At 38.7% G+C, this 23,696-nt stretch overlaps 1 protein-coding gene across 1 annotated transcript; it reads right to left on the bottom strand.

Annotated features, from left to right (window-relative positions):
• Positions 1 to 1,778: 1,778 nt before the first annotated feature.
• Positions 1,779 to 23,696, bottom strand: sec11a (SEC11 homolog A, signal peptidase complex subunit). Its single transcript, XM_034187117.1, has 6 exons — positions 23,487 to 23,696; positions 14,710 to 14,819; positions 9,168 to 9,317; positions 3,982 to 4,101; positions 2,281 to 2,338; positions 1,779 to 2,167 (listed from the first exon to the last, which is right to left on the bottom strand). Exons 1-6 carry the CDS (start codon positions 23,535 to 23,537, stop codon positions 2,117 to 2,119), a joined length of 540 nt encoding a protein of 179 aa, XP_034043008.1. The 5' UTR covers positions 23,538 to 23,696; the 3' UTR covers positions 1,779 to 2,116.

The following is a 23,696-nucleotide window of genomic DNA, read 5'->3' as shown; positions in this document are numbered from 1 at the left end:
ACATATGAAATATTGCAAAAACCCTTGAGTCTTGATTGCCCTGTAGCTTTTAAGAAACATTTTTGCTGCTCTCTTATACTACACATTTTATCACATTACATACAATTATTAGAAATGCTTTAAATTTCATTTAATGTAACATTAACTTTGACAGCAGCAGTTAAACAAAAACTCATCCAGCCAAATGGTTACTGAAAAAGATTTCCAGAAGAGACATATTGCTCATCACTGGTAAAGTATTTGTAAAACATATGACAGGGGAAAGAACATAATGTATTTATTTGATTTTGCATACTGTTTAGCTACAACATACAATCCAAGATTAAGTATTCTGCACTTGGTGACAATTTCCACAGGTGGCTCAGCATTTGCATTTCTCTCAGCAGAATAAAACAGCTCTCACTTCACAGAGCTTGCCAACATTTCGCACTGTAAACTTGATGAATTACAACTCTGTGCTTGTCGCCGAGCCTAGCATGAGTCAGGCCGCAGCCGCCCGGAGTCTGGCCAAGATCAAGTTAGCTCTGGGATCATGCATGGGTGCTGCCCATGGGGCAGCGTAGTATATTTGTGTGTTCAATTATGGTTTTATGTTTTCTGTACTTGTTTTGGTATTAGTTATCTATCTTAGGATTGTATTCTTAGTTTTCACTCTTATTCTTACTTTCCTTTGTTCTCTCTGTTGGTATGTGCATCTCAAACCGAATTTAACCAGTTTAGGACAAAGAATTAGGTTACATTATAAATCATATGTCCCGTTACTAAGCGGGTCTCGGGCAGGGGGTTGGACCTCCCTCGAATGCCCACGGGAGCCAATACAGAAAGGAGTTTGCAAAATAAGGTCCACTTGTGTCACGCCTATGAAATGTTTCATAAAAACTGTTTGTATCCATTGTTCAGGATTCTGTAAGGGCGAATCTCGTCTGTAAGAGTTTGATCAAAATAATTGGTTCAAAATGCTGCTGCCAGAGTTTTGACACGAAGCAGAAAGTTTGACCACATTACACCCATTTTGGCATCTCTTCACTGGCTTCCTGTCCGTGAGATCGGCGAGTTGCTACTGACGCTTTGAAATGACGGAGGCGCAGTGAAGGCAGGAGCAGCAGCTCGTGTAGCTGCGGTGCTCTGATCGCTTCCTCCATTGTATCACGAAATAATGCTGAATTTATGTAGAAATGAGATGACTGGAGTGCAGTTTGAAGCAGAAACAAGGTGATAATCGCTGAAGTAGTATATGCAAGTATGTTTCAAGTATACTTGTAGTTTACTTTTTATATACTTATAAGTACTATTTTTTGGTAAGGGACGCACAGAAATGACATGCGCAGTGAAGGCAGGGTGGACCATTTTTTGTTTAATTTTTTGTGGGGGGGTTTAGTCAGCGACACTAGGTCATAAACAAACCGCGACACGTCTACTTTCCTCCGCATTGTCACTTTTTCTTTGCATTTTCACATTGTTTGCTGTATAATTTGCCCATAAACTCAGAGAAAGTGCCATGCTTCTGATGGGGATATATGAGGGCTGTCCCCGGATGTACGATTGTCATATGCGTCATATTTTAACCCTTTAGTGTCCTTTAGACAAGACTGCACTGCCCAATTGCTGCATCTGTCACTGTCAAAATTATAACCATGTTCAAAAGTGGAAAGAATTGAAGATATTTCATGACTTGTAGAGCAACATGCCAAGTTCCCCCAGGTTATTAATGAGCTGTGCAGAATAAAAAAAGTGTGAAAGCTGCTTAAGGACCATGAAGAAAACAAGACACTCAAACGTAAAGATAAGCCATGATGGCTGGCAACCATAGTTCATATTTAATACTTAACACATCTTTTACAAACGTATTAACAAGAAAGGAAAAAAAAAAAAAACTACATCAAGAATGCCATTTTTTCCATTCTGTGAATTACAAATAAGTCAACTTTAACTTAAATTTAGCCTCGCTCTGCTTCACACACAAAAAAACAAAAACAACAAAAAAACAATGTTCAAACAAAATGGTACAAAAAAAGCTGGTCGGCTTGGACAACAGGTAAGTCAAATCTGTTTTGAAAGACATGACTGAGCTTTCCTGGACACCATTTTCCTTCTCGTATCCTGATGCATGTTGACCTCACTCCCGATGGACCAACACAAAGAGACCCAGCATGAAGAGAACGGCATACTGTAGATGAAAACATGGTCATCCATTAATCGCTCACTTAATGGAATGTTAAGGCTTGAGAGCTAAGTAAAATGTGTGAACTGGTATCAGGACAGCAGAGGTGGGAAACTTACCTTGAACTTGGGGTAATCATTCATGAGAATGGTAACAATTCCGATGTATGGTACAAATCTGGAGAGGATAACACGGGTCAGATTTCATTGTAGCATACATAAGATGCAGTCAGCACAGTAAGTGAATAAGTCCTATCTGACCAAGACAACTGTTGGTGCTGGGGCTTATCCCTGGATTCTGTAAAGCAGATGAGAGTTTACAAGACCACCTGGATGGATGCCAGCCCATCACGGGTTACATCCCCAGCCATGGCTGGTACCCATTTACAACTGGGTGGGCTGGGAAAATGGAAATGAAAAGTCTTGTGCAAGGACACAGACAGGTAGTGGGCCTACATATTAAGAGCCCAACTCCCACCCACTGATGACTCCTACAACAATGATGGTGAACTTCCACACTACCATTGAGCCGACCATCTCCTCCTCCATCACCGTCTGGTACGCTGCTGCCACTTCTAAGGACAGCAGCAGACTGCAGCATATCATCGGCTGCAATCTAAAGTCCATTCAGGACCCGTACACCTCCAGGGCCCTGAGGCAAACAAGGAAGATAATGGTCGATCCCTCTCACCCAGGACACACACTCTTTGTTACCCTCCCCTCTGGCAGATCAGGACTAAAACCTCAAGGCACAACAACAGCTTCTTTCTGTCCGCAGCTAGACTTATAAATAATACCAGAGATCACCATCTATCCTGCCCGCCCCCAACAAAATACAGACTGATCATCCCTAACTATTCATCTGCAGGCCCCATTCCATTATATCTATTTGACAGTAAACTTAGTTTTGCCCATTTGTCTATTTGCTTCCCTTATTTCTTAAAGTATTTTTTCCCTTTTCTTTTTACTATTGTTTATGCATCTATTACTTCTGACAGAAGTATTTTCTTTGTTATTTATGCACCAATGACAGCAGATCAAATTCCTTGTGTGTGAGAACTTACTTCGCAATAAATTTGATTCTGATTGACTTGTCCATTGAGCAGGTGGTTCAGGTTGTCTACTGTATTACAGTAGATCAAAGTTCAAATGGCAATTTTAATATTGAAAAAAACTGTTCAACAATTTACAATATAACAGATCTGATACAGACACAACGGTCTTTTGAAACAGTCTGTGACTGGTTATTGCTTCACCTCAGTAACAGCAGCTGCAGTTAAAGCTATTCTGACAGGATGCTGTGCACTAACCACAACACTTAAATGTCATAAAAGTGTGAAAATATGGTGCGACACTGCTGCTTTTCCCATCTAATGGAAGAATCATACTTGTGATGTTAGCACAACAGACCAATCCCATTGCCATGATCTAGTGCTAACAGGAACATGCCCATTTTTACATTTGGAGGGGGCGTTACAGATTCCATTTTTGGTGTACAAATTAATTTGTGACATCTACTTAAACATGTAATGTGTACAGATAGATGTAAAAAAGTAATAAAACCATTACTTTTTTTTTTTTAAATCCATGGCCTGCAGACTCCCTATAAATACATTTGCACCACACATTGCTTTATCTTGCCACAAAAGAATCTAAATTTAATTCTCCTTCTCTACTAGATTTCTGTAACTTTACATTTAAATTCCTCTCCATCTTTCAGTAGGGAAAATTTACTGATGTGGCCTCCACCACAGCAGTAGAACAAAAAAGGTTATCTGTCTTAACAGATTTTTTTTCTTGTCTATCTCTGACAGTGCTTACCCTCTGGCTCGTCCAACCACATCCTTCTTCTCCAGCCAGTGTTGGCCCTGTTTGTACAGCCCTCTGTCATCCACTGCATTGTTGTCTCCTTTGGTCAAGAACTTAATGTCTCCATTTTCCCTGAGGACAAAGTAGCAGTATATTTAGGCTCAAATGTCTATCAGGTCCTTTTTCAATACACCCAGGACTATCTGAACCAGGCTGTTCAACATAGCATTAAATTATTTATCGTTTGTGATACTTGAAATTAGGGCTGGACAGTAAAATGATCAAGAAGCTGTATCACAGTAAAATTAATAAATAATAAGCTTTTGGACATTTCTAACTGTGTGAGAATGCTGTTTGTATTTTGCATACCAAATTGCACCACCATTTCCTACCACAAAGTGTTGTTTCAGCTACAGGTGGCAAAGAAAGCACAGAATACAGTTTTAGTTTTTGCTTAGCTAGCAATGTTCATCTTCAAACATGGCTGGCCGTGAAACAATGCTTTTTTTTTTGCATCGTCGTAGAGAAATAACTTACTTTCTGTCAGCTGTGTGTGTGTGTGCACACAGCTCTAGAAATTTTGGTTTGGGACCCCCAACATTAATGGACAGCAGCCATATGACAGACCTTAAAAGGTTTAATTGGTGATCAAACACACACTAAAATAACAAATAATGAAAAATAATAAAATGAAATAAATAAAACCTGTTCAGAATTTGTTCAAGTATTTAGAAAGCCTGGGTTTCACTTGTTCTTCAAGGTGGGATGTATCAATGCGACTTTCGTGGAAAAGCTTCACACACCCAAGACTGCTCCCACAATATGAATTGTGATTTGGGGTTGCAGTTTATTTCTCCTTCCCTCCAGTGGAGCCGCATATGGGAAACACCTGCAGGTGCGACACACCTGTCTTTAGCGCATCTTCTTAAGACCTGGCAGAGCAGGACAACACCACTAGATTATTCCACTCACTGTGTGGTGGAGTTGGCATCTAGTTACTTGTGTCTGTACATCTTCCTGTTTTCATTCCTTGACCCCTTGTTGTCTTGTTTGTACTTTGTTTGCTGTCTTTAAGATTTGCAGTTGCCATCAGCTCCACTGGCCCACCTGGTTTCACTCCCTACCTTCCAGCCCTCCAGTATTGTCCTCCATCAGCTTCTTATATCATTTCATTGGATAGTAAATCTGTATCTCTTTTACATCAGTTCCCTCCGTCACTACATTTCCAGTCCTAAAACGTTTTCACAACAATAAATATTTTAAAAGATGCTATGTTCAAACAATACTACGGAGTACGCCTAGGGACATGGTAGTTAAATTTTTTGGCCTAGATTATTGCGTTCCCTCTCAATGCCTTTTGTGTTCCATCGCAATAACTTTTGAGTCCATATTTCTAGCCTGGCGACACAGAGGTTCGTTGAATCGTTTGGATGGATTGCACATCATGGATAACCAGCACTTGATTAAGTTTTACTTTAACCTGAGGCTCACATACAATAATATACTGGAAGCTTTGTCTGTGATTATGTGCATGAAGACTCTGAAGCATATTTTAAAGAAAAACAGTCTGTTTCGGCAGAGATATGATGCACTAGAAGATGGCATGCAGTTTATTCGGGGAGAACTCCAAGGCTCTGGAAGCCTGCATGGCTAGCGAGTTATGCATGACAGTTGCTGTTGTATAAATAAACTATACTTCATACGGAGTCTTACACCTGTGCAAGTTGTAGCAACTTACTCCCTCATCTCACTCTCTCGTGAATCCTGTTGCTGTCTACTGTGTACGTGTGCACACGCGCATATGCGTTCAGTCTCTCCCCACCTGATTCCACTCACTGTGTGCTCTGATAGGCATGAACTTTAATATGATATTAGGTTATTGCGAGGGAATGCAAAAACTATTGCGAGGAAATGCAATAATCTGGGCCAAAAAAATAAAATAAAAAAAATTAATCACCATGGCCCCAGGTGGGCTCCGTACAATACAAAACAGCGCAATATAATATAATAAAAATGGAATAAATAAGTTGCAATGCAGGTTTAATTCAAAGTCATTCCCAGTGACAGCAAATATTTTGTCCTTTTTTCCGACATCATAAATGAAATGGTGCTCTGGTCAGCAAATACTTTGTACTTGTATTTGGTAACAAAGTGGCTGGTAACAAAAGGCCTTGTAAACAATGGGCCTTATAGAAGCAGAATATGCAAATAAGGCAACACACTACTTAAAAGTGTGTTGCCTTATTTGCATATTCTGCTCAGGCGCCTAATGGTGACTTCTGCTCCTACTGGCAATTAGGATGGGTTAAATGCAGTAAACATATTTCATTGTGCAGGGAACATGTTCTTCTGTGCATGACAATAAAATTCCTTCGAATCCTTGAAAACTATAATGTAGCACTAAAATCTTATCCAAATCCATTCTACCTTAACTGTCAATCTGCCTAAAACACATTATTAAATAATACCTTATTTTTTTCATAGTATTAGAATCTGATTACACTATGTAACAATTTTTGTTCCTGGCTTCTAAGTGTTAGATTTCAACTGCTTATGTCTAAAGTCTATGGAAAAATGACTACATTCAGCACAAACTTTGATTTTATTTTTTTAACGTTCTAGAAAGTTCTAAAAGTTTCTTGAAATTTCTAGATAATTATGGAAACTTCTAGAAAATTCTGCGCAGTTCTAGCAGTTAAAGAATATTCTAGAAGACTACTCAGTAGTAGTGAAGGCGAATCGAGAATATTCTTGAAAACAGACAAATTTCAAAATATCATTGTCTTGATCACAGAAGCAAAGTTTCTGTGGAATAACAGCTATTTTCTATTTATTTAAGGCATAACAAGTTAGGAAAACACACTGTGTACCCAGGAACAAAACAAAAATAAAAATTTGTTACATAGTGTTATCATTAATTGCAAAAAATGTCTTTAAAATAGCTGCAAAAGTGGTTGGTAAAGGGCCTTGTAAACAATGAGCCACATAGAAGCAGAATGTGCAAACAAGACAACATAAAACTATAATGCAAAAATAACACAAAAAGCGCAAAAAAATGAGTTTAACCCTCAAGCGGCCGAGTGGGGTCATTTATCTGAAAAAAACATTTCCTACCATGAATTTGTCAATCTATTTGTCCTGTATTTGTTCATAGTATTTTGCATTTCGTATTTAAAGTGAAGCAGTCTGCTCATGTTTAACAACAACAAAAACCTGTGCTGTGTGTCGACCCCCTTGAGTGAAAGGACGTACACTACAAAAAAAAAAAAAAAAAAGTGAATCAACTGACGAATCAAAAAACACCTTTATCGGACAGATTCTTATCAGGCTTGATCAGAGCTTTCGCCTGTTCTTCAAGGCGGACACCACATTTATCAATGCAGCTTTTGCTGAAAAGCATCAGACACGCAAGACTGTGTTTCACAGACTGTGTTCACAACGTGCATGCACTTCTGGGAAAGCTCCACAACTCACAACAACACAAAAAATAAAAAAAATGAAATCATTTGACCAGAAAGAACAAAAGGACTTGTCTGATCTGGGAAAGGTTACGAAGGATCTGTGTTGTCCAATCACATTGTTTAACTTGTCCTGGACAATTGGAGAAGCATTAATGTAGCATTAATGCAACTCCACATTACATGGAGAAATGTGGCAGGGGTGGGATTTGAACCAGGAACCTGCCGCCCGAAACCAAGTGCACTAACCATTTGGCCACCACCCCTGCTTTTGATAAAAACCACATGTTGCAAAATTGTGTTTAGTAATTGGGGGAAAAAAAAAAAAAAAACTGTAGTCAAATCTGCAATCATGGAGGCAATAAGATCCAGAGGAAGAGGACAAGGAAGAAAAAGAGATATGTGGACAATGACAAAGGAAACCAAGAAGGAGAAATGTTTCAGATGAAATTCAACCAATTTTGGTCATAGGCACAATTTGGTGGGGAATAGGGGGGACATGCCCCCCCCCCCCCACACCCCACACCTTTTCAACCAGGGGCAACAGAATATGGTATGTCCCCCACCTTCTGACATATATGTGTGTACTTGAAACACGCTATGCTGTCTTATGTGCAAACCATGTCAATCTTATGTGCAAACCATGTCAGAATAGTATCTTTGTTTCTGCGAGTTTGTATTTTTAGCAGCATTGACTTGTTTACAACACCCGTTTCGTGTTTGTCACATTCGGAATTTTCTGGGACTGCATTTGCCCAGATTTGAAACCAAAAATAGTCGCCTCTAGGGACTAATGTCTACACATAAGTATCCATGGACCATATTCTAATTTACTAAATTCTGAAAGTTAGAAAAGGAAATCAGAAAAGCTATCTGGGACCTCAAAGTTATTTTTATTTTTAAATTATTGCTTGATCTCCAAAATCAGTCTATGCAAGCGAAATTATGTTCAGTATGAGTGTTGTCATTAGTGCCACTTCGAAAATTAAATTCATGATAAGTAATTTATCCTAAACTTATGATCTGTTGTTTTTTTCAAACTTATGCAAAAACAAGTCTTGAGAAAAAAAAATACAGTATGCGATAGTTAATAATTATTAAGAGCCTGTTCTTTCATATGTCTGAATACATTTTACCACATTGCAGTTTTTTTTTTTAATGAAAACTATCATTCTTTTTGAGTTCTACACACGTGGTGATACCTTATTTACACCATGATGTTAATAAAATCAATGCTGGCTATTCTCAAAATAAAGTACTTATATCCTCAGTTTCAAATTGTATAAGTCAAATGGTGTCCACTTTATGGTTTTCTCAAAACATTAAAATTACTGTTCTGGATGCTCAGAATGCATCTGAGCTTATCTAGAAACCATTGGCTTCTGGGGGCCTCGCACTTTGTCCCCCCAATTTCTAGTTCTAAATTGCGCCCTTGCCCTCATTTGTCACAAATCTGACTAAGATAAATGGATGTTCTTTGTTTGATGAGTAACAGTGGATACGGTCTGTATATGTTTGTTAAGTGTAAATGATGATAATGATAAGATGATTTTATCCCTATAGTTTATGAGCTGTTAACCACAGATTGAGGGCTGATGATAAATCACAGAATCCTCCAAAATCATCTTATTGTAAATATTAAATCACTATGGAAAATGTGATAATGTTTTGTTATATCACCCAGTGTTACATTAAATATAAATGTAATCATGAAAACTTAACACAAACGTGCATTCATACTTTTCATGGATCTTTAAGACTCTGTGTACTATTGGGATCTCTCTGCCCTCTATCCTAAAGACGACAATCTCTCCGACTCTGATAGGATCCTCAACCCGATTGGTCAGAAATAAGAGGTCACCTCTGTGGAAAGCTGGCTCCATACTCCCACTGAAAAAGTGCAGACACACAGTGTTATTTAGTGCTTTTGATACATCTGATAGCAAATAGTCACTTCTGTTTAACATAATATGTGCGTTCTTGTCTGGAATGCCTCACAGTGATATAAACAGCTGAAGGATCAAAATAACTATCAGGATATGCTTGACACCACAAGATATTAGATATGGTCAATCTAATGTCCTTTTTACACATTTTTCCTCAAACTTCTACATACAATACCCCGTAATGACAATAATGTGGATTTTTTTTTTTTTTTTTTTGCTAATTTATTAAAAAAAAACTATGAAATCACATGTACATAAGTATTCACAGCCTCTGCTATGAAACTCAAAATTGAGCTCAGGTGCATCCTGTTTCCATTGCTCATCCTTGGGATGTTTCTACAGCTTAATTGGAGTCCACCTGCAGTAAATTCAGTCTATTGGACATGATTTGGAAAGGCACAGACCTGTCTACATATAAGGTCCCACAGTTGACAGTCCAGGTCAGAGCACAAACCAAATATGAAGTCAAAGGAACTGTCTGTAGACCTCCAAGACAGGATTTTCTTGAGGTACAAATCTAGGGAAGGGTAGAGAAACATTTTTGCTGCTTTGAAGGTCTCAATGAGCACAGTGGCCTCCATCATCTGTAAATGGAAGAAGTTCGGATCCACCAGGACTCTTCCTAGAGCTGGCTGCCTGTCTAAACTGAGCGATCGGGGAAGAAGGGCCTTAGTCAGGGAGGTGACCAAGAACCTGATGGTCACTCTGTCAGAGCTCCAGCATTCCTCTGTGGCGAGAGGAGAACCTTCCAGAAGGACAACCATCTCTGCAGCAATCCACCAATCAGGCCTGTGTGGTAGAGTAGCCAGACCTAAGCCACTCCTTAAAGCCCGGTCACACGGCGATCGCTGAATGAAGGAAAAAAGACCCAAAGTCACAAATAGTCGAGAAAAAGTGGACGAATGAGCCTGCACTTCTCCCATCATGGAAAATGCAGAGCGCATAAAAGGCCGAAACGAAACCGAAACTAACAAAAGAAAAATTAAGTGAACAGCGACCTTGACACTTTGACATGCACAGCTAGTTGTCTTAACAACAGGTCTGTCAATGTGTGTGCGCACATTGCAGCCAGAGATGGTTGCAACGTGTGTAAATAGTTAAAGCAGTTGATCAAACGTTCTTGCCGCTATTGTTGCTTTTTGTCCCACACATGGACAAGTCACGTTCAGCTCGTCGGATCTTTAGTTATTGATCCGTTCAGATATTGTAAATGTTCATGCAAGACATCGGACTTGGGAGGTTGGACAACAATCAAACAGAACACTGATGGTACGGGAACTACTCAAGCAATGAGGAACCGTAAAGACAGAAAGCAAAAGGGAATATGGATAAATTGAAGTTGTCGTCAGGATTTGTTCACATTTTTCAAGTTTGAAAATTCTGACGAAAAGCCAGCTACAGGAACAAAGCTGGACGAGGGTTAAACAATGTCTCCGAAAGTCAACGCAAGTCCAGATTTCTTCTTTTGTATTGGCTTCATTGTCCTCCGTTAGTGCCATATGACCGGGGCTTTAGCACACGTGGCAGCCTGCCTAGAGTCTAATGTGTGACTTTTTCAGTCTTCGTCTTTTGTCCCGCATATTATGGGGCCATGATGTGTATAAACTACAACAACAATTGAGGGACTGTACCAGAATATGGCTGCAATTCCTAAATACTTAATGCAATATTTTTGTTAAACCCCAGAATTCATGTAGTGCAGCAGATAACTGAAGCAATCGTGCAAATGGTGATACAAGCACCAAAGTTGGCACAAATACTCCTTAGATATTACTCTTTTGAACAAACCGACTGGCCACTTGAATTTTCACTTTGCGGCCAGGTAGGGGTCAATTGAAGAATTTCAAATCATTTTGAAAACTACACCACTTTATTTGTCTGATCATATACAACCCCTGGCAAAAATTATGGAATCACCGGCCTCGGAGGATGTTCATTCAGTTGTTCAATTTTGTAGAAAAAAAGCAGATCACAGACATGACACAAAACTAAAGTCATATCAAATGGCAACTTTCTGGCTTTAAGAAACACTAAGAAATCAGGGAAAAAAATTGTGGCAGTCAGTAACGGTTACTTTTTTAGACCAAGCAGAGGGAAAAATATGGACTCACTCAATTCTGAGGAAAAATTATGGAATCATGAAAAACAAAAGAACGCTCCAACACATCACTAGTATTTTGTTGCACCACCTCTGGCTTTTACAACAGCTTGCAGTCTCTGAGGCATGGACTCAATGAGTGACAAACAGTACTCTTCATCAATCTGGCTCCAACTTTCTCTGATTGCTGTTGCCAGATCAGCTTTGCAGGTTGGAGCCTTGTCATGGACAATTTTCTTTAACTTCCAAAGATTTTCAATTGATTAAGATCCGGACTATTTGCAGGCCATGACATTGATCCTCTTTTTGCAAGGAATGTTTTCACAGTTTTTGCTCTATGGCAAGATGCATGATCATCTTGAAAAATGATTTCATCATCCCCAAACATCCTTTCAATTGATGGGATAAGAAAAGTGTCCAAAATATCAACGTAAACTTGTGCATTTATTGATGATGTAATGACAGCCATCTCCCCAGTGCCTTTACCTGACATGCAGCCCCATATCATCAATGACTGTGGAAATTTACATGTTCTCTTCAGGCAGTCATCTTTATAAATCTCACTGGAACGGCACCAAACAAAAGTTCCAGCATCATCACCTTGCCCAATGCAGATTCGAGATTCATCACTGAATATGACTTTCATCCAGTCATCCACAGTCCACGATTGCTTTTCCTTAGCCCATTGTAACCTTGTTTTTTTCTGTTTAGGTGTTAATGATGGCTTTCGTTTAGCTTTTCTGTATGTAAATCCCATTTCCTTTAGGCGGTTTCTTACAGTTCGGTCACAGACGCTGACTCCAGTTTCCTCCCATTCGTTCCTCATTTGTTTTGTTGTGCATTTTCGATTTTTGAGACATATTGCTTTAAGTTTTCTGTCTTGACGTTTTGATGATGAGGGATTGCACATCAGTGGGTAAAAAGCTACATAGAAAATAGAAAAACAGTTTGTTCAGATAAATAATACTAAATCAGATTTGTGTAATATTTGTGGAGTACCACAAGGGTCCGTACTTGGACCCAAACTGTTTATTTCGTATATCAATGATTTTGTGAATGTATCTAATGTACTTGGTAACATTTTATTTGCTGACGATACAACATTATTTTACTCTGGATCAGATATACAGGAAGTAGCACAAGTGATAAATACAGAGTTGGAAAAAGTTAAATACTGGTTTAATATAAACAGATTGTCACTTAATCTTAATAAAACAAATTTCATATTGTTTAATGACAGAGTAAAAAAAAAAATGATGTGTCATTAAAAATAGATGGAAAGGACATTCAAAGGGTAAAAGAAACAACATTTTTAGGAGTTATGATTGATGAAGATTTTACATGGAAGTCACACATAAATTACATAAAAGGAAAGCGCGAAAGCCATTGCTGTTTTGCATAAAGTTAAATATTCATTAAATAGTTATGGATTATTAACATTGTACAATTCATTGATTGTTCCATATTTGACTTATTGTGTAGAAATCTGGGGATCAACATGTACAACTTATACACAACCTTTTAGTTATTTTGCAGAAAAGAGCTTTAAAAGTGATCAGCAACAGTCATTTTAGAGATCCAACTAGTCCATTGTTCATTAAGTATAGGGTACTTAAATTTCATGATTTAGTTGATTTGAAATTATTACAAACAATGTACCAACCGAATAACAATACCTTACCAGTAAACATTCAAAATATGTTTGAAAAAAGAGTAAGTAGTTATAATTTGAAGGGCACAGAAGTCTTTAAAAAAACCAAGATTCAGAACCAAGATAAAGGAATGGAGTATTGCAGTAAATGGTGTAAAATTATGGAACAACCTCAATAAAGAAATCAAAGAATCAAGGACGCTTAAATTATTTAAAAAAACGTATTAAACTTGATGTATTTCGTAAGCATGAAACTATGAAATAAGGGGCAGTGGGCTGTGATAAAGCCAAAAATGTAATCTGTTAATAATGTTGAGAATGTTTGAAGTTTAAAATGTAATCTATTAGGGATGTAATCTTTTAAATAATGGTTAAAATTATGAGATAAGTCGGTGGCATGTGACAAAATCATAGAAATGTAATCTGTTAAATTACGTTGATTAATGATGCTTGATACTGCAAGATTGTATTGTAAAAAAGGGGCAGAATATATGACTTGTTCTTCCAATCTGCTCCTTTAAATTCAATGGTTTGTAATGTTTTGTTATTTCTGCTTTTCTGTTTTTTTTTTCTCTTAAATGAATGAAATAAATACTAAAAAAAAAAAAGTTAAAGTTGCTCCAATTTTGGTAAAAAGTCATGCAAATTATTGGTTGAGCTAATAGGATTAATAAATGGAATAGTTTTGATTGTGTTGAATGTTTGGTCTCCAAAATAAAGGTCAAACAATGTCAACGTCCACTGGATTCTCTGACATGTGACATATGTTACCCCATAACATGATAACTAAGCATGATACATGGTCCAAACTATTCCTTTTTAAAACCCTGTTAACCCAACTAATAATTTACATCATGTTTTACCAAAATTGGAGCAGCTTTAACTTTTGACCCCTGTACAAACTGACACTGACCTTTGTCACCATTTTTGCTGTTTTTACCTCATAACATTCAGTCATAGATAGTCCAAACTATACCTTTTTGGAATCTTTACGATCAGACAACTAATGTGGTGTAGCTTTCAATATGATTTGAGCATTTTCAATTTTGACCCGTGTAATTCTTCAATTGACCCCTACGTGGCCGTCTATTGAAAATTCAAGTGGCCAGTCGGTTTGTTCAAAAGAGTAATGTCTAAGGAGTATTTGTGCTAACTTTGGTGCTTGTATCACCATTTGCACAATTTTGCTCTAAATATGCTTTTAGCTGCTGCACTAATGTTCAAAGTCTACACAACAAGCCTATCTTGATTGTTTCATTTCATTTCTAATGTGGTGTAGAAACACACAATCAGAAAAATTGTGCTGTTGCTCAAAGACTTATGTACCATACTCTGGACCATTCATGGTGGTGTATATTCATGTATAAATCCAACAATCTTGTGTCATTTCAGCATTCATCATCATATGATGATGACTTCAGCATTAGACCACAAGGAATTAATCCACTGTCCTTGGCGCATGTCTTTATTTTCACCCATAAATCAACACCTGCCATGTTATTTACAGCCCAGTTAAAGTCAGTTCAACAGCGAAGGTCAGACTGAACAACTCAAGTCTAAAACATACCTTGAATGTGCCCAACGTACCTGAGAACAACAACAATTGGACTTTCGCTGCCAGTGACTACCATCAGCCCCTTCCAGATCATCAGCGCAGAGGAAACGATCATGCCAAAGTTCAGCACCTGGTAATACAGCTGCATTTCAAGAGAAGAAATTAAGATCAGATTTTGATATTATGACAATATGGTCATTTCAGACATAAACAAGAGCAACACAGGGTCTTATCCATTCCTCTCACACCAGTTTCCTACTTCTTCAGAGATATAATTGTTGATTATTATTATTAGGAACATCACAACAGTTCGAAATGCCTTTTTCTTTTTTTCTTAAGTTTTTAAATCAACCAGCATGTGATCTGCTCTGAACACATTCAAAGCCACAGGACAGGTCATGTGGTTCACTTCAATCTAAATGAGGGGCTTAACTGATAGTGAGCTTACAAATATACTGTAGCTCAACACATGAGGGTCGTGACTCAAAGCAACCATGATATTTTACATCAAAGAGGCAGGGTAAAGGGCTATCTGATTGTGCATGCATACATACCCACACACACACACACACACACACACACACACAAAAGAGTAAAGGTGCACTGACACGTGCATGACTATGATTCATGACTTGCACGCATGCCGTCGTGATGATCCCACCTGCTGTGTTCCCAGCTGGACACCTGCCTTTGTTCCACCGCCTGCCACACGCTCTACACTGGACGCTGCATATATAAAGTAATTATTTCGAAGCAGATTAATCGTTTTCTCTGCAAGTTGTCTGTTGAAAATGGCTCTAATCGCTTCCTGAATCATAGAGGACTGGTTTATCAGTTTAGCGTTATAAATGTCAACTTTTCAGTTAGCGGATTAGCAGTTATCAAAGCTAAATTTTTGGTTAGCTGTGCCCACCACTGGGGATTGATAGATAAAATCTTATCAATACCCATCCATATTCACGAGTATGATTATCATCTGCTCGCTTATTACTGGACGATTATCATCTCTTATTACTGAAATCTGCAGTGTGAAGCAGATGAGAATGTACAACTCCCCCGGACAGGAGACCAGACAGGTTACTTCACCAGCCACGTCCAGTACCCATTTACAGCTAGATGGGACTGGGACAATGCAAATGAGGTGTCTTATCTCAAGACACAGACATCAAGACATTCTGTCTTGACTCTTCTCTACAAGAGTCAAGAGAGAAGTCAGACTACCAGAGCAAGAAATTTAGCTGAGGAAGCTTCTGCGATTAGAAGCGAAACGTCCTCGCGTCAAGCAACCCAGTCCAGTCGAAGATTCAAGCTTCTCTACTATGGAAACCACCTGGACAACTGAGAGCCTTCACAGAGACGAAGTGCAATGTGTATTACATACGAATATAGCCTTTTGGCCTCTTGATGTGGTTCCGTCTTGGCCTGTGTGCCAGTCGACAATGCCATTTCCTGACCAGCTGTTTCACACACTGAACAATCGCCGGTCGTTTGTTCTGCTCACGCAAAGCTGTTTCTTACAATCGCCGAAGTGAACTCTATGCAAACGACACACTGTCTCACACGCTGGGGGTTTCCTCCTGCTTCATTGTTTATTTCATTATTTATTATTATTGCATGGGTTTCCTCTGGGTACTCTGGTTTCTGCCCATAATCAAAAAACATTCTTATTTAGGGTCTGCTCCTTTCTTTGCCACTGACCAAGGCAGAGTCTCTACATCGGGACTTGGTCTCCAGGTGGCGGATTGTGACTGCCCACTGCTCCTAGTGGTTGGATTGTGTATAACTGTAACTAGGATGAGTTAAATACAGAGGACAAATTTCATTGTATGTATGCATGTATATGTACAATGACAATATAGGCTCCATTCATTCAGTCATTCATTCACTGAAGCAAACCTCGTAGCTCTGGCATCACTCTCCCAGTATTTATGACTTCTTGCTTTGATTGAAAATCCAATTTTGGAAAATGTTTTAGTTTAGAAATTAAATCCTCCATTTTCAGAGAGAAAAATCAAAGCATTTGACTGTTTTGTTGTTCTTTTAACTTTTATAAGAGTAAACCGCATAGTAAACTTGAACCGCAGGCTCAGTATCTTCCCCCATCTTTGAGGCAGAGGTACTGGCTGCATCAAAGCAAACCTTTTTTTGGTTGTTGATTTGTCAGATCGACAAGACAAATATTACACACATACATGAAATACATGACAGAACACTATGGAAATCAAGACACAATAGTGTCTTCAAACATAACATTGGAAACATGCAGAGTAATGGCAACGAGCACGCACCAATCCACTTTGTGTGGAACTGCGCAATCTGAGGAGAGGAGAGGCTCATCACTGCCTCATCTCTCAGTTGTATTTCAACAATTTTGACTACAAAAATAACCAAAACTTACAGGAACCACTCCTATAAGTTTTGATCATTCGTGCAACCACACCAAAATTGCACTTAAACCACAGACCAGCATGTTTATAAAGCCGTTATATAAATATTAATATTCATATAACGGCTGAGTGGATCTTAGTTATTTGATTGGTGCTTTGTATGTCACATGACATGGATTATTCATCCCATTTGTGTTGCGTTGCATTTAGAGTGCAGTTTGGTTCCATACATTTGGTACCATTGCACACCCACGCACGCACGCACCCACTGCGCTGTATGGAGGCTGTTAGCAGGAAGTTGGAATGAAAAGCTGGACTAATTTCTGACGCGATTTTTTTTTTTTTTGCTGCACTGAGGATGTACACAGTCTTTATTTCTTGTAGTACATGCACGCACATGCAGCAACCTAGTTGTGTGAGTGCGCACACGCACGCACACAGAACAACACAAGCAAGGCGACGCTTTGAGCTAACTGACGGTGCTAATTCTTGTAACACAAATAAACAAAATCCACTCCACTGTAAGCCATCTGGATGCATGGAGAGCTGTTCAGATCAAAAGCTGACATTGACATGATTTTTGGCTGAACCGAGGAACTGCACAAAGTCTTATTTTGTTTAATGGAAGTCCAAAGTCAGCGCACAGCATCACCAATTACATGTCACAAATCAGACTTTAGTAGCAGTGGAACACCAAAGTGTAAGTCTCTTTTTTGTTGTTTATAAATTAATAAAATATTAAATGACAAGGATCTATTTTAGCCATTATATAAAACAAATAATGAATGTTTTTATATTCTTTCAATGGAACGAATATTTAATTCGGTGAAAGGTGGAATAAGCTGGTATGTTCCAGCTTTCACTTTATATATTATAATATTCGTACCATTGAATTCATCAACATTCATTGTTTGTATAGTATTTTGTTGTGCCAATGCGTTCCGCTTTTTCCCGTTTGTTGCTACGTTATATAATTATTTCGTAGCCAATAACGCATTTGCTCTCAGAACTTGGCTGATAAAACCATCTCTCATCACTCCCAGAATCACAGAGAAATTATCTGCAACTGCAGCTTCTCTCGGGCGCATCGTGTATTTATAATATTGATTAGTAAAAGTTGCATTTTCATTCCTTCTTATGAGTTTGATAATGTATCTGTAAAACTGCATTTACTATAGATGGACTATCTCGTCATAATTGTTCAGATGCCCTGCGGCAATGAGACACATTGACACACAGTGACAGTGTTTTCAAATAGGTTGGGCAATGTCCATAACTATCTTAAAACTAGCACAAAACCTAAAAACAAAACATAACTAGCACAAAAATAATGTGTGCCAGAAGTTCTGAACATTTCAAAATTTTCTTTGCACACTGGCTCACAGCCGCACACTAGTAGGGTTATGACAAATCTCAAATTTATTAGCCTGGGGTTATAAATGATGAACTTTTACCTAAAACTCACAAAAATGACTTTGGTTTTGCCAGACCTTGAAAAAGCCTCCCGCACCTAAGACAGTTTCATATTTCACATTAAAACACCTAGTGGCTCAAACATTCTTTATTATAACATGTCAGTTTTACATACAATACACATGAGGAATACATGAAAATGAGTACATATAGCATTTGTCGTGTTTTTAATAGTGTTTCAGATTTGTGTATTAGTGTTAATAAATTTGCTGCTAAGATATTTGTCTGTTTTGCAAGTAGAACAAACCTCCTCCATCAACCTTACAGCTCTCTCAGCTACTATGAGAAGCATTTCACAGCTTTGGGACACTTACGTTTGGATACTGATGACAGCAGGACTTCATAATCTGTCTCTGAATAGTGTTGGTTAGAAAACCAGGCCCGCAACCATGTAGTTGCAATGAAATCACAAGTTACCCTCAGCTGTTCTCGCCACTTTGCAAGAAGGAAAAATGCAATAAGTGCTAAAATTCCTCATGAGTTCCACCTGGCACTGTGAAGTGATGGCAGCTTGTGCCATTTGATGTGAGGCCATTTTTCCTCCATTTTGTAAAACTTGTATGCTTCACAAAGCTCAAAATGCAATTTAAAATCATGTCTTCAGCCAAGGTTCTCATATTCTGGTATCACTTCTGTGCCCATGTGTGCATTTTGCAAATCATCATACTGTTCCAAAATCTCATCAATAAACTCGTAGTTAATGTTAGGTGACTGTGACCGTATAGGAAAAAAGAAGTCCAACACGTCGCAGAACAAGATCAAGAATGTGGTGCTGGCAGCCGATGTATTGAGGTTCATCGAATCCCTTGTGTCGAAATGTTCTCTGAAGCCTGGCTACAACACAATTTTTGTGACCAGTATTGACTGCTGTTGTGTCAGAGATGATCATCTGAATACTGTTGCATGCATTGTACTCATCAAGCAGGTCCTGTAGTGGTATATAGATGTCTGCAGTGGTTCTACTGTCACAAGCCAAAATGCCAAGTTGTAATGTTCTTTTGTCATTTTTCAAGTACACAACTTGGTACTCCTTACTGTCAATTTTCTTACCATCAAAATGCAAACAAAATTTCTCTTCAGAGATCAGTTCCATGAGGCGGTTCTTAACTTGTTCTGCATCTCTGATTGTTCGACGCCAGAAAACAGACTGTGATGGTGTTGGGACACTAACTCCATCTTCAGCCAGACTTTGAAGCACCTGTGACGCTTTTCTGGTTGACAAAGAGTGTTTAGACACCAGTTTGGCAGCAAACTTTGTTGAGTGGCATGTTCATGTTTATCTATAAATGGACTGCATTTATAAAAATGGTAAATGGACTGCATTTATATAGCGCTTTTTCATCTGCATCAGGCGCTCAAAGCACTTTACAATTATGCCTCACATTCACCCCAATGTCAGGGTGCTGCCATACAAGGCGCTCACTACACACCGGGAGCAATAGGGGATTAAAGGCCTTGCCCAAGGGCCCTTAGTGATTTTCCAGTCAGGTGGGGATTTGAAACCATGATCTTCTGGACTCAAGCCCAACACCTTAACCACTAGACCATCACCTCCCCCAACATCTATTTTACCTTTATTTTTATTTCTTTTAATTATTGTTTAATAATATATTTTAGCAATATTTATTTGTATATATTTTCTTGTTATTTCTTGATACTTGTTAATTATTTTCTTGTTACGTTATTTTTTAAATAGTATTGTGTAAACTCATGTATTTTTAAAAGTGATGCGGTGCTAGGTGCGGGAGGTTTTTTCATGATCCAATGAAATAAACTTCAAAAAAGTGATCTATGGGTAAAAGTTCATCAAATGCAACATCAGGAAAATGAAAGTTTTGAAAAAAGTTTTGTAGTCATAACCCTACCGCACACTGTTCACAATAAGTTTACTCACTGGCATGCGTGCCAGTGTGGGAATCAAATTTGTGCAAGTGTCAAGGTACTTTAGTAGAGAAGCTTGAGTCTTCGACTGGACTGGGTTGCTTGACGCGAGGACGTTTCACTTCAAATCACAAACGCTTCCTCAGCTAAAATTCTTGCTCTGGTAGTCTAACTTCTGTCTGGCTTCTGTCTGACCCTTGTCGAGAAGAACCTTCTTCTCGACAAGGGTCAGAAGAACATTCTGAACATTCTCCGGTGTACAACTTGTGCCAAATCAACATGCAGAGCCACCTCAGATCGGTTCCGAGCATGGAGTTGTATATGAGAACTAGAGAGCACACTCCCAATGCTGCACACTAAACGAAAACGTCCCTTCATGGACAGCGACATGATGTCTCCTAACCGGGCAAAATATTGATTGAAGTACCCGGATGTTAATGCATTTTCAATGGAGATTCGTGACCGAACACACTCAGAAAAATGCTCACAAAATACGTGTTAAAATGTCATTTTGACCTGGATATCGAGCCAGTAAAATTAATTTACATTAAATTATGTCAGGAAAGTATTAAACTTACTCTGACACACACACACATTCCCAAATATTACTGTTGAAAGTTATACAGATCTCCTAAAACCATTACTCTATATATATATATATATATATATATTACACAATTATCCTTTATTGACCGATTTTCATTCATGAAGTTATTGGTGTGGGTACACATCTCTATGAAAATTCAGTAAGGTATATCTTATATATTATATTCCAATTCTAAGGTGGAACTATGCCAGTACAGTGGTCCCTCGTTTATCGCGGGAGTTACGTTCTAAAAATAACCTGCGATAAGCGAAATCCGCGAAGTAGTCAGCGCTATTTTTTTGCAATTATTATAGATGTTTAAGGCTGTAAAACCCCTCACTACACACTTTATACACTTTTCTCAAACAGGCATTAACATTTTCTCACTTTTCTCTCATGTAAACACTCTTTTTTCTTCTGGGTGAGAAGATTATAAACAGACAGACGCAGAACTCTCCCTTCACTCACTGCCTCCGAGGGTACAGATGCGGGACCCGCAAAGAATCCAAGTCCTCTCTCGGCGGCCACGGAGCTCTGCGTCTGCGGTCAACATCCGGATCAAAACAGCGAGCGTAGTCTCTGGACCTGTTGCCAGATTTGGCGCAGCTCCACACAGCAGACAGGAAGGCGGTGTAAGTGGCCCGCTGCTGCGTTGACCAAGCCCGCAGAAAGTGCATCAGAGGCAATGAGAGCAATCGCGGTGATGCCGACCGGTGCCGCGACCGGCCGCCTGATAAGGACGCAGAACACAATGCGCTGTTTAAAAAAAAAAAAAAGCATGCAAAATTGCACTAAAAAAAAAATCTGCGAAACTGCGAGGCCGCAGAAGGTGAACCGCGTTATAGCGAGGGACCACTGTATACAAAGGTATATCTAAATATCTAAAAAGGAAGAGTAAAATAGGAGAGTAGAAAAGAGTAGAGTAGAGCCACTTAGGTGCCTGGTCTTGAGAAGCAGGGATGGTAGGTGTGGGTGTGACTGTGAGCGGCACAGCGCGGGTCATTATAATCTCATTATTTTAAGGTGCAAATTAAAAAAAAAATCCCCAGTCTTGTCGAACAATTTTAATCACTAACGACAAGTATTTTAACAGGCGACACAGGTACAGCAGGAGACATACAGCTGTTTATCATCCAAATATCATCCAAAGTGACAAGAAGAACCAAAACAACTTACTTATGGAAGGAAATATTGTCTCCCTTGTTCCTCCGTTTGTGGCTTTGCCAACATGCGCAGCTTTCTGGCATATTCCACCAGTTTCTTGAACTTCTATGCATGCAAATCACTAACTTGCCCGGAATTAAAATGCCGATCACGCCTCCTTGCCGGCACACGGCTCAGTGCTACTGCGCTCTCTAGTTCTTATATATAGCTCCATGGTTCCAAGTCAGTTCACCCTTCTACCAACTCACCCACTCACAAGTTGTCTTTTTTTTTTCCAATTTCGTTCGATACCCAAAAGGCTCTGAATACACGTCTATGCTATATTTTTCCGTGCAATCACCCACGAAGCTGGATTTAATGGTGAAAGAAGTTCATGTGAGTAATCACATGCATTGTATACAATAGGACTGGATGAGTTCGTTGGGTGCTACAGTCAACCACGAAGCCGCACACTCACTTGAAATCATCATTGGGTGAAGATCATTTTATTCATTCGTTGACTGTTCTGGAATATGCATATAGTGTTTTCACTCCTTTTTGAGCAGAAAATATGCAAAGGGTACAAGTGGGGTATCGTATGAGTTAAAAAAAAAAAAAGACAACTAGGGAGTGTGCAAGTTGGTATAATGGAGAGTTGACTATGCACCCTCAGATCTGCTGTGGAAACCCTGAGTGAAGACAAAGCGGCAGCCAAATGGACTTAGTTTTTACTTCAACACATTTCGCATAACGCGCAGAAGAACAACATTATTGAATACTTTACTGCCATATGTGGCTCTCTTTGCAAATTAAAATACTGTTAAAATGACTTCTAACTTCTTAAATCATTCTGATTTAATAGTTTGACACATTGCACATGATGTGCAGTTTTATGTACAAGTTATACTTTTTCATACAAAGAAATTAATTTCAAAAGTGTATTTTTCCATCAGGTTTTTTGAACTCATGACCAAAACTACTCCAGTACATGAAGAACATAAACAGATATTATTACAATGAAATATTCACCTTAAATTAAAACTAAACTTGTCAGGAAATGCCACAAACTGTTGAAACAACCAAAAACCTTAAAACAGCTGGAGACCCCTAAGTGGCCCCCAAACCAACAGATCCACGACCCCACGGACGACTATGATTTTTAATTTTTATTATTTTTTTAAGCCCTACAAAATACTTTATGTGTCGCTCAAACATGATAATCTACAACGTCTTATTGAAGCAAAATAATCTCACAGGTCGGTAGCTATTATTAGCTGGCGGGTTTTTAACATACAAAGAAACAGCCGCTGCATCACATCAACAAGAACACAATACTGACCTGACGCTTATTCATGCGACGAACATCGTCGAGGAAATCTAAAGACACCATTGTTACGAATACAACTGCGTAGAACTAAAAAAAACAAAAACAAAAAAACAACCACTTAAATGAGAGGAAACCGCGTAAACCGATAAACATATGGACAAACGTTAAACTTGCAGACAAATCTTCCGGGTGCACTTCAGCCGGAAGTCCCGCCCACTGTGA

This window comes from Thalassophryne amazonica, chromosome 2 (genome assembly GCF_902500255.1).
Source record: "Thalassophryne amazonica chromosome 2, fThaAma1.1, whole genome shotgun sequence".
NCBI lineage: Eukaryota > Metazoa > Chordata > Actinopteri > Batrachoidiformes > Batrachoididae > Thalassophryne > Thalassophryne amazonica.
Note: the sequence above shows the minus strand (reverse complement) of the source record. Positions and strands in the feature narration are given on the sequence as shown.